Source organism: Drosophila sulfurigaster, chromosome 2L (assembly GCF_023558435.1).
Source record: "Drosophila sulfurigaster albostrigata strain 15112-1811.04 chromosome 2L, ASM2355843v2, whole genome shotgun sequence".
Taxonomy (NCBI): Eukaryota; Metazoa; Arthropoda; class Insecta; order Diptera; family Drosophilidae; genus Drosophila; species Drosophila sulfurigaster.
The window spans coordinates 21,467,682-21,483,726 of NC_084881.1; the positions used below are offsets into that span (position 1 = coordinate 21,467,682).

Sequence of the window (16,045 nt, forward strand, 5' to 3'; positions counted from 1 at the left end):
ATTAAATTAAGACTACAATTTGAAATTAGGAAAAAAGAAATGGGAAAACATAACTATGAATGATAAAAAAAATTATAAATTCTATAAATTTTATTCTTTGTTCTCGTGTGGATCTTAAAGCAGCTAAACTTAAAATTAATTGTATTTCGCATGCATATTTTATTATGTAAGTATATGTATGTAAATATTTGTTTATGTTTATCTTTAATGATTTTTGTTGTGTTTTTGTGTGTGTGTGAATCAAGCGATTTACAGCGTTTTTGCCCGATCCAAAAGATCACTAATAAATTTCGATATGTCCGATTGCGGGCGTTTGCACACTGACAGTAATCTCTGAAAGACAATAAGATAATTGGTATTATAGAGATGGAGATAAATTATATGGTTTATTAACTTACAATAAGATGAGATCTTCTTATGTCATCTGTGTCCATATCGAGAATCTCATCAATATCCACATCGATGGCCTCGCTCTGCCACAAAAAAAACGGAAAAGAAATAAAGATATCACAAGAGTTGAAGAGTGAAGTTCAGTTTCAATTGACTTACCGGTGGATCAAAGAGCTTCTGCAGCTCATCGTATAGCCACATCTCGACAGCCAGTCGCTTCCTGATCAAGCTCATCTGATGTGAACCATATTTGGCTGTGAGGAACTTCTCTCTGCGCTCCTTCACCTCCGCGCCCTTCTCATTGAAATTGACGCGCAGATTTGTTCGATTTGGAGAGCGTTCACAATCATTCATTTGCTCCAGGCCACACTGCATTTTGTTTGCTTTTGCTGTTGCTTTTGCTGCTGTGTTGTTTATTATTAATTAAGGCGAGTTGCGTTTATTGAACTTGCAACAGAGTCCGATGGCGGTGGCCAACGATTAATTGTCGTTACTGTAATTGAAAGCAGACACTAAATTGGTTTAACAAAATACAAAATGGCAGGCTCTTTTACTATATATTGTAATTGAATTGAATGTGTGTAATATTATGTAATCAAAAGCGATGGGAAAGTAGGGAACTCTGGTGAACTGTGGCAGCTTTCCTTATGCGTCATCAAGTTGCAATGTTTCGGACCACTTTGAATTCCAGTTATTAATGCCCATTTGGCCCAGAGGCATTTTCAAAATGACTCACACAACAGCCAGCAAAGTTAGCTACATTAAAAGAGCAGGAGAGCAGCAACTGGTGAGAGAAAGAGAGAAAGAGAGGGAGAGCTAAGATCCTCTGCTTTCGACTTCTGCTTCTGGGCCATAAAGTCTTTGGCTCTGATTCACGTTTTATCTATGCACAAGATTTGTCATGCAAGCGGCAAAAAGGGAATAATTGCTCACATGACCCCCCCGCTTCCCACTCTTGACCCCTCTCTCTCTCTCTCAGAGGACCCATCAACAGGGCTCAGTTCACGTTTCACAGTTAATTAAATTAATGTGTAATGCATATAACGAATGCGCCTCTGATTCGTTTCTCGCTCTTACGCCACACGACACATTTCACATTTTACGAGGGGACATTCACCACAAACACACACACACACACATTCATGCACACACACACAGCCACCCACCCACACACTTGGACACATTTGGAATCTCGAGCAAGTTCGTCAACTAATCAGAAACACTCTGCGACAACAAACCAAATTCTATTATTGATGAAGATAAACGAGCTACAAGCTAATCAACTGCTGCTCTATTTAAATTTATAATGTGCAATTTACAGGGTATTCTAGTCGTATATGCATATATACATGCGGTCATAAAAGTTCATTAGCCTAATGAAATTGGTTTTAAAATTTAATAACCACACAAAGTCGCAGTGCAGCAGCAAGTAATTTATAATTTACACCTTTTTAAGCAAATCGAATCCTTCGTTGCCATTAAATATTAACAATTTCATAAATATTTTCATTTCAAGAGACTAAGCAGATTTGCTAATTCCCTGAAAATTCAAAGTACTTTCCAACGTGTGAAAATTTAGAGGAAATAAATATTTGTGCCACAATTGTTGATGTTTTTTCTTTTTCAAGAAAGGCACTTAAGTGATTTAGTTTGTGTTTCTGGTAAAACAGATAAATTATTTACCGGGGCTTAATTGTATTAACTGAATCATTGAGCTAATGTTTGAATATTGCACTAATATTTACTCAATGGTTGTGGCCTTCACATCTTGCTTAGCAAAATGTAATTGTTCTTGTGAAAATCACAAAAATATTTATACATTTTTTTTCATTTGTTTATGGACACATTTCTCTGAAAATGTTCTTTTATTACTTTATTATTATGATCACATAATCAAATTTTATTATGGTCATTTAATATTTGTACTTAGGATTTGCTGAATATAAAAACAAATAATATTGTTTATATTTTAAAATATTAAAATAAATATATTTACATTATAACTATGCATATTTAGAAGAATACCTATTTTTGTATTAAAAATATAGTAATAAAAATTAAATTAAACGTGTATATTTTCTATATAATCTTATTTATTCTATTATAGCCAAAGATCCATATTTGCAAGCTGATATACACATGACATCAGTTAGTTTGTTAAGTAAGTTATCTGATTTTCAAATTAATGTTGAATGTAAAGCAATATAATTTTTGCAAGTGATAATAATTTAAAGTATTCGGCTTTTATGAATTATATTATATTTTGATGTTCCATCTACCCATCAATAAATGTACATCTAAGGGTATAGACTAGTCTGTGTCTGCATCTGTTAAATAATTCTCTCGTATATTTTGGGTAAATGTCAATTTTAATTTTTGATTCGACATGCAATGAAGGAGGAAATTGGTCAGCTGAAGTTAATTGATTCGTGGTGCATTTGAAATGCAATTTACAATACAAATTGGCTGTAGCACAATCGTGAAGCAGGTGGAGTAATGGATTCTCTGGATGGTTCTATCTACAAGTTGAGGCTAGTCACAAATTTCCTTTCACAACGAATTAGCCAACAGCAGGTAACGAGAGTAGCACGGGCTAAATTGAATCAAATCAAAGTTGTTGGCCCAAAAGGTAAACTCGCGGAGGCACAAGACATGTGAAAATATGTATGTACATATATATAGTTTGTGCCCCCATCCCGGAAGTTTCCGCAACGTTGCACATCGCTCAAATTGGGTACCACAAAAGCGGGGTAGTAGGGGGGGAGTAGTGGGAAAAGTGCGGCGTCTGTCGACAGTTACAATGTTGTTACAATTTTTCATAGTATGTAAGTTACTTGGCAATTGTTGTGCATGCAACGTGTTGCATGTTATTGTTATTGTTTGCGGCCATTTCAACATTATATTTATGCAAAGTTTATCTTGTTGCCACAACGTTAGCTGTGGCAACCAGAGTAATAACAAAAGAAGTTACCTCTGCCGCATGCCAACTACTTCGTACCTCGCTTACCTCGTAATCTAATGGCAAACGAAGTCAACGGTTCAACTGCCTTTTTTCACTTTGAGAAAAAGTGCATTGAAAAATTCCTCAGATAACTTTTTCCTATGCAAAGTGCTCTCCCACGATTATGAGCCATTTCGTGCATAAATACTTTATGGAAGAAGCCAACACATATCATGTCAGCGGTCTATCAGTTAAGCGTAGTATTTACCACTAGGCCAGCGGATCTGGACAATTAGGCCCCGATGCCAGGCAATTTCCGGTATTAAACAAAACTGAGAAATGAATGAGGTAGAAAGACAAAAGGCAAAGCGCATGTTTTTGGCCGCTTTCAAGTGTCTCATATTACGTTCTTTTCTCTGCTCTCTCTCTCTTTTTTATTCTCTTGTGAGTGACAAGCTAAACGTCAGTTTCGTAATTGCTTATGACTCTTAAGTAAATCTGGTATCAGATTTCACCACACACACACACTCACAACGAGCCCCAATTGAATCGTGTGAACGCGATAGAAATATTATGAAGTGAACACATAACTCAGCTAAACTCAACACCATTGTTATTTTTAGTTAATGGCTGGAACAGTTTTTTTATTCATTTTTATTTTTTTTTTAGATGCGGAAATCTTTGGCGCAACAGCTAAAAATGTTTCGCTTGCCACATGCCCCACAAAAATGAAAATGAAAAATTCAAAATAAAAAACCAAAAAATTCGATTGCAAGCGCAACTATTTTTTGACCGTTTGCAATTTTGTGTGTTTTCATTTGTTTTTTGTACACAACTTTTGCCCATGAAAGGAAAATCGAATTGGGGATTGGCTCTTTGGCGTTTGAGTTTGGGGAATTTGTGCGTGGGCTTCAAACACAAAAATCGACTCCCTTTCTATAACATCGGGTGTCGGTGCCAGGTTCGTGACGTTCCCTCTGTATCTGTGTGTGTGTGTGTTGCCATTGACATTTTTAGCGCTTGATAACTTTTATTTTCCCTCTCGGTTTTTGTTTTATTACGAGGGTAGAGAGACATATGTTCCCAATTCGGTTGTTTTTGTTATTGGGGTCAAAGCTGTTGGCAAATGTCACAGCAGAAATTGATCTAAAATATTGTATAAATATACAATGCCTATATATTTTATTTTGGCCTGTCAAAATGTCAATTAAGTGAGAGAGTAAATGTCATTGGCACAGGCAAATTTGGGTTAAGGTACTTCCAAACTTGCGAGTTCTTTAAATATATTATGAGGAAGTGAAAATAGCAAATGAAAAATGGGTTTCTTTTTGTGTGCAAATCATAAGCATAATTTATATGGCAAACATTCTCATATATCATATCAAATATTCAATGAACAACTCATATATCATTCTATTGTTTTTTCATTTGCGTTCTTTTATCTAGATCAAAAATTGTAGCAACAACAGCTGTTGTTTTTTTTCCCAAAACTTATCGGATGTATAAAAGTTTAGTCAGCCGCACACCTTAAAACGTATCAATTGAATAATGAACATTAATGAACATTCATAAAAAATCTATAAACAAAATGAAACACTTTGAAATGCGATAAGTGTGCTAGACTTAGAAATACGCAGTATTTACATTACAAATTATTAACAACTAGATAATAATTTTTATTTATGTTAATTCGCATTTGCTAAATGATTTAAAAATACATTTATGTTAAGTCGCATTTGCTAAATGATTTAAAAATAAATCGCAAACTCTGTTGACTAATAATCTCAAAAAAAGTAAGTCAACAAAAGCTCTTAATTGTTGTCATCAGACCCTAATAAATTTTGGCTAATGTTAACTCTAATGTTACACATTTTGCCAGTTAATTATAATGCTCTCTCACTTGGGTCTGTTATGGGTATGAGAAGCCTTTTATATGCAATCAGTTTAGGCTAATCAAATTTTGAGTAACTTTGACAAAAAGACACTCTCGCACACAAAAGGCATTAAAGGCGAACCAAACACGAGCCAATTAACAAAACGCAAATTTGATGAGCCATCATATTTACTCGTTTAAAAAAAAACCTGGAAAATAAAGAGCAGTAAGAAGAAGAATACAAATCGGTAACGACAGCTTCCATCTAATTGATTTTTAAGCATCGCCATATCTGAACGATAGAGGGCGCCCTGAAGTGCGTCAGGCATCATTTTATGTTCGGTCTCTGATCTCTTTTGTCCGCTCTTCTGTCCCCCGCTGTGTGCTGTATGTTGTCCATATAGGGAAGACATGCAAATCACATGCCGTCGAGAAGTGGCGCAATTGCCATTAAGACCTTTTACGACTTTTGATTTGGACAGTATTTGTGTTTTTGGTCAGGCGCCTAGTTTCAAGATTTATTCGAGTGTGCAAGGCTTACAGCAAAAATACTATGCTAATTTCAAGGAAATTACGAGCGACGCTTAATTACGGCCCATATTAATAGCTTTATGCATTTATGGATGCTTGTCTCGCAAAAAACTAGAGTTCATTAAAGACTGCGAGGCGGGCAGCAGAATGTTTAACTTAAAAATATGTTAAAGATACAACAACTACAATTATATAAAGTTTACACTCTCTCATTTGATATAACTGCTAAATGCAAAACTTATGCGTGCTTTAATGTGCTATCATTAAGAGTGTAAGTTGCCTTCTTCTTTTTCTTGAGAATACATTACGTACAGATATTCGGTATAAAAATAAACCATACATTTTGAGTATTTAAGAGATGCAGACTAAAATTGGAATTGAATTTGTTTAGCCATTTTAATTGCCAGATCAAACTAATTCGCTTTTAACTCTCTTTTTTTCCAATACCTAATGAAGTTGACATATATTTGAAATGCAAATCGATTATACAAATCTTGAATATGCTCTTTTATTCTTTACGTATACGTAATAAAAATGACTATGCAAACATTCCTAATCCAAAATTAACTCTGACTGTCGCATTCCTTACAGTTTATGCTAAAGATAGGTCTATAAATAACTTCTCGGTCTGTTTTTTTACATTGCTAATATACTTTGCTTTACGGCAATATAAGTAGCACACTTTTACAGCAACAGAGCCAAGAGCAATAAAAATAGGAGTCGAATTTTTTGATTTAGCAATTTGTGTGATTTATCTCCCGGATAGTGTTTTTCTCTAAATTCTCTACGCCTTTGTTGCTCTCGTGTAAGAAGTGTTTTTTTGAATGTCTGCCAAAATTGTTTTGGGGCATGCGACGAATGCTGCTCATCATTATTTCCAAACATTTCGTGTTATTTAATGGGTTATACTATGTTATGTACATAAATTTTTTATTTGCAGAACAGAACTTCGTCAAATTGGGCTAATGACTGCGGTTTGAGTTCTGTGTTTGATTGAAATCGAACCGCAGCCAAAAGATAGAACAGAAATCTAAACCAAAAAGGTTTTGATTTTTATTTTTACTGCTGCGGAAAAAAACCCGAGCATAGATTTACATAAACAAAATCAAATAATGTCTACAAAAGAAATGCAAATCGTAGAGAGAGAGAGAGAGAGAGAAAGAAGTAGAGAGTAAGAGAGAAAGATGGCCATAAAGATACGTATCGCGGAGAGGTGAAGACGAATAAATATGATAAGGCATTCAAAATGAGTTCATTAAGTCAAAAAGGCAATGGAGCACAAAGCCAAACTGAGCGTGGCATTAACCCATATTGAATCGAATCGAAATGCGCTAAAACCAGTTACAGCTTATGACCGGTAAAAGCAACAAGCGAGAGGGGAAATGCGTGAGACGCAAACAGATGGAGAGGGAAACAGAGAGAAAAAGAGAGAGAGAGTGAAGCTGAGTGCAATCGAACGAGGAACTCGAAGCGCTTTTGAAATTCCAAATTCATTCATAGAGCTGCGTTTTGAGTTTCCACAAGGGGGATATTATCTGTTGTGTAGTCTTTTGTTTGGTTTTTATTTCGGGAGAGAAAAGTGAAATGTGACGCGGCTATGCTAAAAACAAAACCGTCTTAAATGTGGGGCCCACATACAAATATCTGGCTTTGTATACGCATATGCAAATGTTTATGATTGGCGGCGGCAAACAAACAAATGAATATCTGTGAAATTTATAGGCCTGGCGAGTTTTCACTAGCAACTTGGGAACATGGGAACTATACTCCTCACATTGACCTTAAGTAAGCCCTTGGATCTATTAATACAGCTTATAGACAACGTCGACTTATCAGGCAGACGAAACAAAAAACAGCCCTATACATAGTATTACAATAAATTGTGTTATAAGTATTTGAATTAACCGGCAGCTGTCTCATTGCATAAACAATAAATCGGCTAAATGGAAATGTACAAGCAATCAGCTGATAACCTGCAGCTGTCACGATCCCAGACTCTAGAAAAATTTCCATATATACATGAATATATATATTCATAAATTTCAATAATAATAATAGTTGTTCGAACAACGCAAATTGGCATATTGAACATTTTCAATGCCAATTGATTTCTTTTCATTCCTCTTTGCTCGTTCTCTCACACCTCCCCAATCAGGGGGATTGATTGATTGATTGATTGACGCGCATGCTATAACCTATCTAGAACCTATCTTAAATGTCATGCTAATTTCGAGGCATTTTCGCAAATTAAACTTGAATATATTTAAATTAATCAGCAGACACACAAATCACAATCACAACACAAACAGACAACTCAATCTATTAATCAACATCAGCATCAGACGATAATAAATAGATGAATTCTTTTTATTCCACGCAGTCGATGTCAACGCACTTTTTCGAACTCTCAGATACTACAATTCAATATCGATTGTCAAACTCTCGCATATGAAATACAAACTTGCCATTAATGAGCTAATTTAATAATAATTTTTAAATGGCTTTTAATTTTTTGTGCAATCTTTTTTTAAAATGTGGTTTATTTTTTGATACCCTGGCGGTTGAAAATAAAAATAAAGAACGAGTTTTGTGGTAATGAGAAATTATATAAATAACTTCGGCATTGATTTTTGTGGCAAATTGATGTTTTAATCAACTTTGTTAAAAACATTAACAATTATCCCTGCAACCCAAAATATAAATAAATATATCGAAAATACCCTTTACAAACTTGAAATTTCAAATGAAAATCGAATAATTTAAATTAAATGTTGAGTGCTTTTTAACAACAATACAATTAGCGAATATATGAGCTAAAACAAAAGCAAAAAAAAAGACTGTAAGCAACCCCCTATTGACAGCTGAATTAATGATTAATTCTCTGACCCATTTTGGTGACTTTTTTGTTGCCTTGTCAGTTATTTTCATTCTTTACAGTTAGCCTCAGTTTCAACTTGTGTTACTCATGCCCGCATTTCCGGCATCTTTCAACCCACACGTCGAGAGTTAAAACAACACAACTTGCGCCATAATAAATTTAATTAAAAATCCCTCCAAAAGAAAAACGCAACAATTCTATAGAAAAAACACATTTCCACAATCAGCAGAAATTCAATATAGTACTCTTCAAGTTTTTTAGACGCACAACAATACGAATAACAATACTCGTAAGTAAAAGTCTTCAATCAGACATTTCGCAATCTCGCCAACTCAGACATGACTCAGTGTGAGTTGCCTTTGGGTTCTGGGATTTCGAATGGGTTCTTGCTTTTATTCGTTTCTTATTTTTGGGCAACATTGTAAATGCCAATTTTTGTGTGTTATTCAAAAGTTAATTTACCTTATTGTTTATTCATTTCGTGGCGTTCTTTTCGGACCCCCCCTCTACTTGGCTTCAATAATTTGCTGCGCACATTAAAATAAAAAATGTAAAAAGCAAAAAAAAAAAAAAAAACTAAAGTTAAATGAGGTTACGTAGCACACAAAAGAGACTTATGGGTAAATAATTACAAGTGAAAACACCTACGAGATACACGATCTGTGTGTGGTGTCAAGTAGCCAGGCCAATAGGCAGACAGGCCAACTCAAGTGGTTGGCAGTGTTGTCACAAAAAGCCCTGTTCGTTGAGTTTGTTGACCTCCCCCTAAGAAGAGATGAGAGAGGACAGAGGAGAGCCAAACACTCGTGCCTTGTTTGGCAAGAACAAATGGAGTCATATTCAAATGGCCAATGGCCAAAATGAAGTGTCATGCCAAACTTATATAATGTGTATATAATTTGGTTAAGCCGAAAAAGTTTTTCCGCTGCGATGTTGTTGGGAAAACTAAAGAACACCGTCAACAAATTGTTTTTCCAGACAATTTTTCGTATTTGTTGCTTAATGTATTGTTTGCGCAATATATTTTTCGTGTTGTTGTTTTACGGCCGCAGCAGATTGCGTCATGAGGCATGAAAACAAACATCGCTATAACATATATAATATTAGTTAGAGGTGGAGGAGAGGTGTATAAGAGTTCCCGGTATACTTAAACGAGATGGCATCGAGATGTCGAGAGTGGTTGGTGGGTTTATAAATAGACGGATTTTGTCATTGAGCTATGGATTGGCCGACATTTATGCGAGACTGTCAACTTCAAGTATGAGAAAATAATTTGTTGGCACCTCAAACAAATGACGCGACGACAGGAAATAATTAAAATCAAAGGCGGGTGTACCCGACACTCGAGTGCCCTGCAAAAGCACTTGGCAACTATGTACTATAAAAAGAAAGTAATGAAAAGATTCAAAATAAATTGCGAAAGAGTTGTTATTTATTATGATTATGATCATGATCTTTATTTTTTGATTTAGCATTGTTGAAATAAAGAAAGAAAGACTTCTTTTTATTTTTTGAAGTTCAGTTTTTATGACGAACTAAAACCTTCAGCTAACATTTCCTTTTCGTGATAAAATTGAAAAAAATAGCATGATCAAAGCTGGCAGAACAAACAAATATTACTTCATGCTTATCTAAGGAAGACAAACAATTCATTTCCTGATAATAAACGATCAGAGAACGCTGATAGAATGCACTATTTACACAACTTATCGGGCATTGTGCAGCAGCAGTGTTTTATCAAAGTCAAAGTTCTTGAGCTGGAAGCCAATCGATAATATAAACACAGAACACTCTGAGCAACCCAAACAAACTACACGCACTCACAATTCAAAGTCAAAGTCATACAATGGAAATGGGGAGAAGAATAGGGCAATGATGGGCATAACAATGGGGAAGGGGGAGGGAGGTTTGGAGGTCTGTAGGTCTATCAAAATTGAAGGCGATAGGAGCACAACGTGTTGTACATAGATGAATGCATTGAACGCCAGCCGAAAGGCAATCAAAAGGAAAACAAGCATGAGTGCTTTTGAGGCCAACTGAGGTCGACGCTACAGATACTCAGCAGGCAGAGAAAGAAAGCGAGTGTTTAAGAATTGAAATTATAATCTATCTAATAAATATACAACAATTTATCATCGATAATAAATAATATAATTCATAAAGGAAATGAGTATAATAATAATAAATTAAATGAAGCTAAATTAATTACAACTTATGAACTTATAAAAATGAGATGTACTTTTGATAGACATTCCATAAATTTGGAGGCGTTTCCTTTAATTTTTGTCAACTAATTAAAATTGTTGTAAATGTAATCATATATCTGTAATTTCTTCACAAACTTCTACTAATATATATTTTGAATCTACCCCATTTGAGTATTCTTCTGCATTTACAGGATATTGCAATATGTATACGATATGAACGATGTCTATAAATAAAAGCGCTTGTGATAAATAATGCAATAGAAATTGTGCGGGCCTCGCATTGAACTTAGCTGGTGGAGTGAGGAGGGGAGAGGGTGCTACGACGGGGAGAAGTGTGGGAGAGACGACGGCTGTTCATCATAAGTTGTGACCAGCAAATCACGAGAATCACGCAAAATGCACGCAGCGGGACGCCAAAGCTCTGCTCTGCTCTGCTTGAGCTGTTTATTTATTTATTAATGCGGCAAGTTTCACACTTATATACAAACAAATACACAAGCCCACTCGCTATATATATGTATTGATATGTGTGTATGTATAACGGCAATTGTGTCGTTCGCCTGGCAACGATTGGAAGGCGTCGGAGCATTCAATGCACACACTCGTGAGTGTTTTCGACCGACTCGATTAGCAACAAAAGATGCAATGAGCTGCAAATATTGATTGAATGCCACATGGACTCACTATCAATGAGTCCATATGTCAAATTCTGCACGCTGCTCTATAAATGTTATTTTATGACCACAGTATCACATTACGCATACGCCCCGTCGTCAGGCTGGCGCTCGCACTAGGTTAGAGTTCAATGAAACAATCCAACTGTCTGCACAACTGTCTCTGATTACATCGTCGCTGTGTAGTTGTGCACCACTTGATATTGTTGCTTGTGGCTTTTGAATAATTTTATTGTTGATAAGCATGAAATTCCTGATACTCCTTGAGGATATTTATCAGCTGGCTGTTGATACAGTTTGAATTCCTTGCTATTTATTTACATACTGTTTTATTTGCCAAACATTGCAAATAAATTTTGTGTTTAATACTTTGGCAATATGCAAACATTTGTTCGATTTGCTTAACACTTAAATGCTTAAGAGAAAGAATTTTTCGACATTTATTTATGTTAAATGTATATGCGAGAAATTAAATGCTAGAATATATTAAGCTAAGTAGTTTTCATTCAAAGATTTAAGCGCATTTAGCTTTTTCTATTTCTAAAGTGAAATATGTATTTATAAATATGATTCTTTAATCAAACATTAGAGAACAATAAATTACTGAACATTTCTCAGAAATCCAATTTTAAATTGAAACGATTTTTTTATTCAGTAGTTCGTATAATTCGATAGAATGAAAGCAAAGCAGCAAATCAACATAAAGATGTGTGAATGAAACGATTGTAGCATAGCAAATGTTGAATAAATCATTGAAGTAATCAAATAAAACTTGAAGTTATATAAATGCTATGCATAATGCGATCTCAATGAACGTTCCCCAAAAAATGAAACACTGACCACAGCAGATAAATGATCCCCTTCTCATTTGTATGTCTTGCAACGTTTCTAATTATAAGCGAAACGAAATGATTTTTGTTTTTATTATTTATTTTTCTATTTTGCTGCTGCTGTTGTTGTTGTTGCCCTTCTATTTGCTACACATTCGGTGAGGTATTTGCTTTTCTCATTGTCTCATAAGCTATATAGACTGTGTCTGTGTGTTGTTTGTGTTTCAATCTTAACGAGTTTGCCGCCGTGTCTTACATTTCCGTTAACCAAAAGATAGCAGGCCAAGAAAGAGCATTTATTTCTGTTGTGCTTCTTGCTTCTTGTGTTGGGCCTAACAATATGCCAAACACGTCGCGCAGCTGCTTATTAATCTTTTTGACGAAATCGGGAAACATGGAACATGCTCACATTTTGTGAACTCTGTCAGAGATTTCTTAATTTGTTGCCCGTTGTTGGCCTGAGGATGTTTGCGTTTGCGTTTGCCTGCGAAACTATTGTTTAATTTCAAATTAATTTATTGCCATTTAGCGTTCAACAATTTTTTGTTGAAGCGTCATAATTAATGTTTGTTTCGAATCAATTCGAAGGTCGCGATTTCGTTCTTCTACAACTACACAAAAGCTAATCTTTAAATCTCTAAAAAAAAAAATAAATAAAAATAAACTGCAAAAGTAAAGAAATAATCAACAAAGCAAACCTAAATACTAGACGCAGCGTATCTCTCAATCGATTTTTAAATACACTTCGAGCGTTCGTTGTTTCACAACAATGGTAACAGAGGAACACTTTGGGGCAGCTTACGGAGCTTGGAGTCTGGGGCTGTGGGGATGTGGGGATGTGAGGTCAGGCCAACGACGCGACGACGCGACGAGGCGACGAGTCATCGAATCATCGAACAATACAACGTGTTGTATTTTACCTTGGCTTCATGTGTAATGACGACGTTGTACATGTAGCAAGCACCCTGTATGCTATCGATTAAGAAGCAGACAAAGCAGACGACGCAACAACAAGAGCAACAGAGCAACAGCAACAAGAAGAAAATATGTAAACATGTCAGAATCAAACTCGTGTGTCCAATACTTAATGTTGTATCTTGTGCATCGTATCTTTATTTTTTCTGTCTTTGTTTTCTTATTGCAAACGGTGTGATTAGACACACACACACACTCTCTCATCGATGCGGTGGCAAAGCAAATGTTATGGCGGCAATAAAACCAGGTTACAAAATGCAGTCCAGACACAACATAAAACTCGCCAACGACACACTTAAAAATCAGCACAGAAGCCCACAATGCAACGCAACACAAAAGAGACGGACAGCGAACGAGATAAAAAGAAACATCAATTAAACAGGCGACTAACCAGTTAATTCTTCTACATAGTAGCAGAAAAAAAGTGAGTCTGCGATTGATAAAAAGTTAATTAAATATAATTATGCCTGTAACACAATCTACTCGACAGCTAAACTTGTCTGCTTCACAACATCTACATCTCCTTCCGACTCTATAGCGATTTTTTTTCTCTAGCTCTCTAGCACTCTAAAGAAAGTTGAACAGTTTTTTTCCTTTTTTCAACTAGCATTTTTCTAACTTTTTTCAACTTGCCCAAACTTTGCAGATATTTGCTAAACAAAATGTACCTGCAAATTGTTGGTAACATTGCCATTTACTTGACTAAAATGTTGAGCTAAAGTTGCTCTACAAACTTTTAAAAAATTAGATATTTTGTTTAAAATTCGCTTAGAAAAACTTTGGAAATGCAGTGATATTGTATTCATAGCTTTGGATTGAAAACTCTGTAATTAAATTATGGAGCTCCGTAAATACAATTAAGAGAATATATAGAAAAAAGTTTCGAATAAAATATATTAGTCGAAATTACAGTATTGAACTTTTTGTCTAAAAACTTTATGTTAAGAAAATGAGATTTTTAATATAAGAAATATATTGGTTTTTCTTTTAAGAAAGCCAAAATATATTGAAAGAAATATATATAAATAATTTTTTATATAAATTTCTTGTAAGAATATGTTTAAAATTATCATAAAATGCAAATATCAATATTTGATTTTTAGAGTCTAAGCTATTTACTAAACTTTATTTTAATAATGTATATATGCAAATTTCTTCAATAAATTAAGAAAAATCGATCGATTTGCGAAATTTGTGCTTTCAAAATGTGTGCATTAACTTTTTTTTATTCCCTAAACGAACTATATTAAAATAATTTAAAATATTTCAGTAAAAAACATTTCTAGAGCTGATCCAATACATTTTCTTTTAGTTTCTTTTAATTACCAGCTTTATTGCTTGTGTAAGTGTAAAATTGCTTCGACTCTAAACTCAAATGTACATTTTATGCTCGTTATAACTCGATTCTGCTGTAGACCACAACAAACTAGCAACGCTATTTAAGCAAAGTGTTTGATTTGTTGCTCATCTAATGCTGCAGGCGACTAACTTCCTCTCCTCCCGCTCTCTCTCTCTCTCGCTCTCTCTCTCACCGTAAGTATTCTCCCCAAAGGCAACGACTGCGACTGGAACTGAAAATTGCCACTGCAAGCCAGCGAGTTTGTCTGACGCTGAGTCCGAGATCGAGTCCACGTCCGACTGGGCCTGAAGCGTGAAGCGCAGTTGCGTTTTCGTTACGTTTGGCTGCATGCGTACGGCATGCGAGAGACAGAGAGAGAGGAAGAGAGAGGTAAAGGGGGAGATATAGAGAAGACCACCCTCCCAGCCAATAACATACGACAACAACAACAACGAAAAAAAAGAGGTTTCATATATGAAGTTGTAAATATGTAGAAGCTTTTGGGACTGGGGAGAAATAAACGAGCCAGCCACTGCATAAAATTCCACAGCTCGACACGCACACACAGCACCAACAGCACCAACAGCTTGTGGCAGCTTCTGCTGTGCCGCAATGTCTGGTGGCTGGGCAGGTGGCTGAGCACGAGCAGCAGCACGCTTAGGCTTAGGCCTAGGCCTAGGCATGGCTTGGTCAGGTCTGGCCGGAACGCTTGACCGGCTGATGATGCTGTCTGTCGACTCCACTTGCATCGGACTCGACTGACTGGCCAACAAGATACAACAACAACAAAAAAAAAGAACAAAACTCGTAGCTATTGAGATATTTTCCGGTTCCAGAAGCCATCAAGAAAGTGCAGACATCAAGAGAACATTATATATTCGAATTAATAACAATATTTCGTATGGGCAATTATTTACGTTGCTTTTTCCCAAATGAATTTTCCAAATTTAATTGATGTTTACTTTGGCTGCGATTGTTTCTTTCACTTGCAGCGATTTTTAATTACTATTTGTTTTCTTGTTGTTATAGTTGTTGTTAGGCTTTTGGCTGTTTTAGGATTTTTCCACTTTTCTGCGGCTACTTTCTGCTCAATGAAATTTTCATTTGCACGAGAGCACAATGAGGGCGCAGCAGCACGGTGTTGTAGCTGAACTGAAGTTAAATGCACAACACTCACACAATCTCACAACTTACACTCTTTTTAGAAGCAGCACAAATACAGGCGAAATACACATACGCAACGTAGACGCGACACGAGACAACAAAGTGTTTTTGTTTTTTCTTTCTTTTTTTCTGTTTTGCCTCAGCTCTGTTTAAAAAGCGGCAAGTCAAACACGAATGCAACGAGTGAAAAAACGCGCAGCCAATTCGGTTAGCACCATGAGAAGTCTGAAACTGAACTGAACT

At 35.6% G+C, this 16,045-nt stretch overlaps 1 protein-coding gene across 2 annotated transcripts; it reads right to left on the reverse strand.

Annotated features, from left to right (window-relative positions):
* Positions 1-230: 230 nt before the first annotated feature.
* On the reverse strand, positions 231-16,045 carry LOC133839154 (protein phosphatase 1 regulatory subunit 14B). Of its 2 annotated transcripts, none has more exons than XM_062270513.1 (4): positions 15,833-16,045; positions 550-883; positions 399-473; positions 231-333 (listed from the first exon to the last, which is right to left on the reverse strand). In XM_062270513.1, exons 2-4 carry the CDS (start codon positions 763-765, stop codon positions 250-252), a joined length of 375 nt encoding a protein of 124 aa, XP_062126497.1. In that variant the 5' UTR covers positions 766-883; positions 15,833-16,045; the 3' UTR covers positions 231-249. The 2 variants fall into 2 exon arrangements, with proteins under 2 accessions (XP_062126497.1, XP_062126503.1); XM_062270519.1 differs by having other exon boundaries at positions 550-902.

Bases quoted from the DNA above. Each gene is read 5' to 3' on its own strand.
- LOC133839154 (XM_062270513.1), bottom strand. From the start codon at position 765: ATGCAGTGTGGCCTGGAGCAAATGAATGATTGTGAACGCTCTCCAAAT. The intron at 474-549 runs GTAAGTCAATTG...TTTTTGTGGCAG, and splicing joins AGAAGCTCTTTGATCCACCG to AGCGAGGCCATCGATGTGGA. The intron at 334-398 runs GTAAGTTAATAA...ATTGTCTTTCAG, and splicing joins TAAGAAGATCTCATCTTATT to AGATTACTGTCAGTGTGCAA.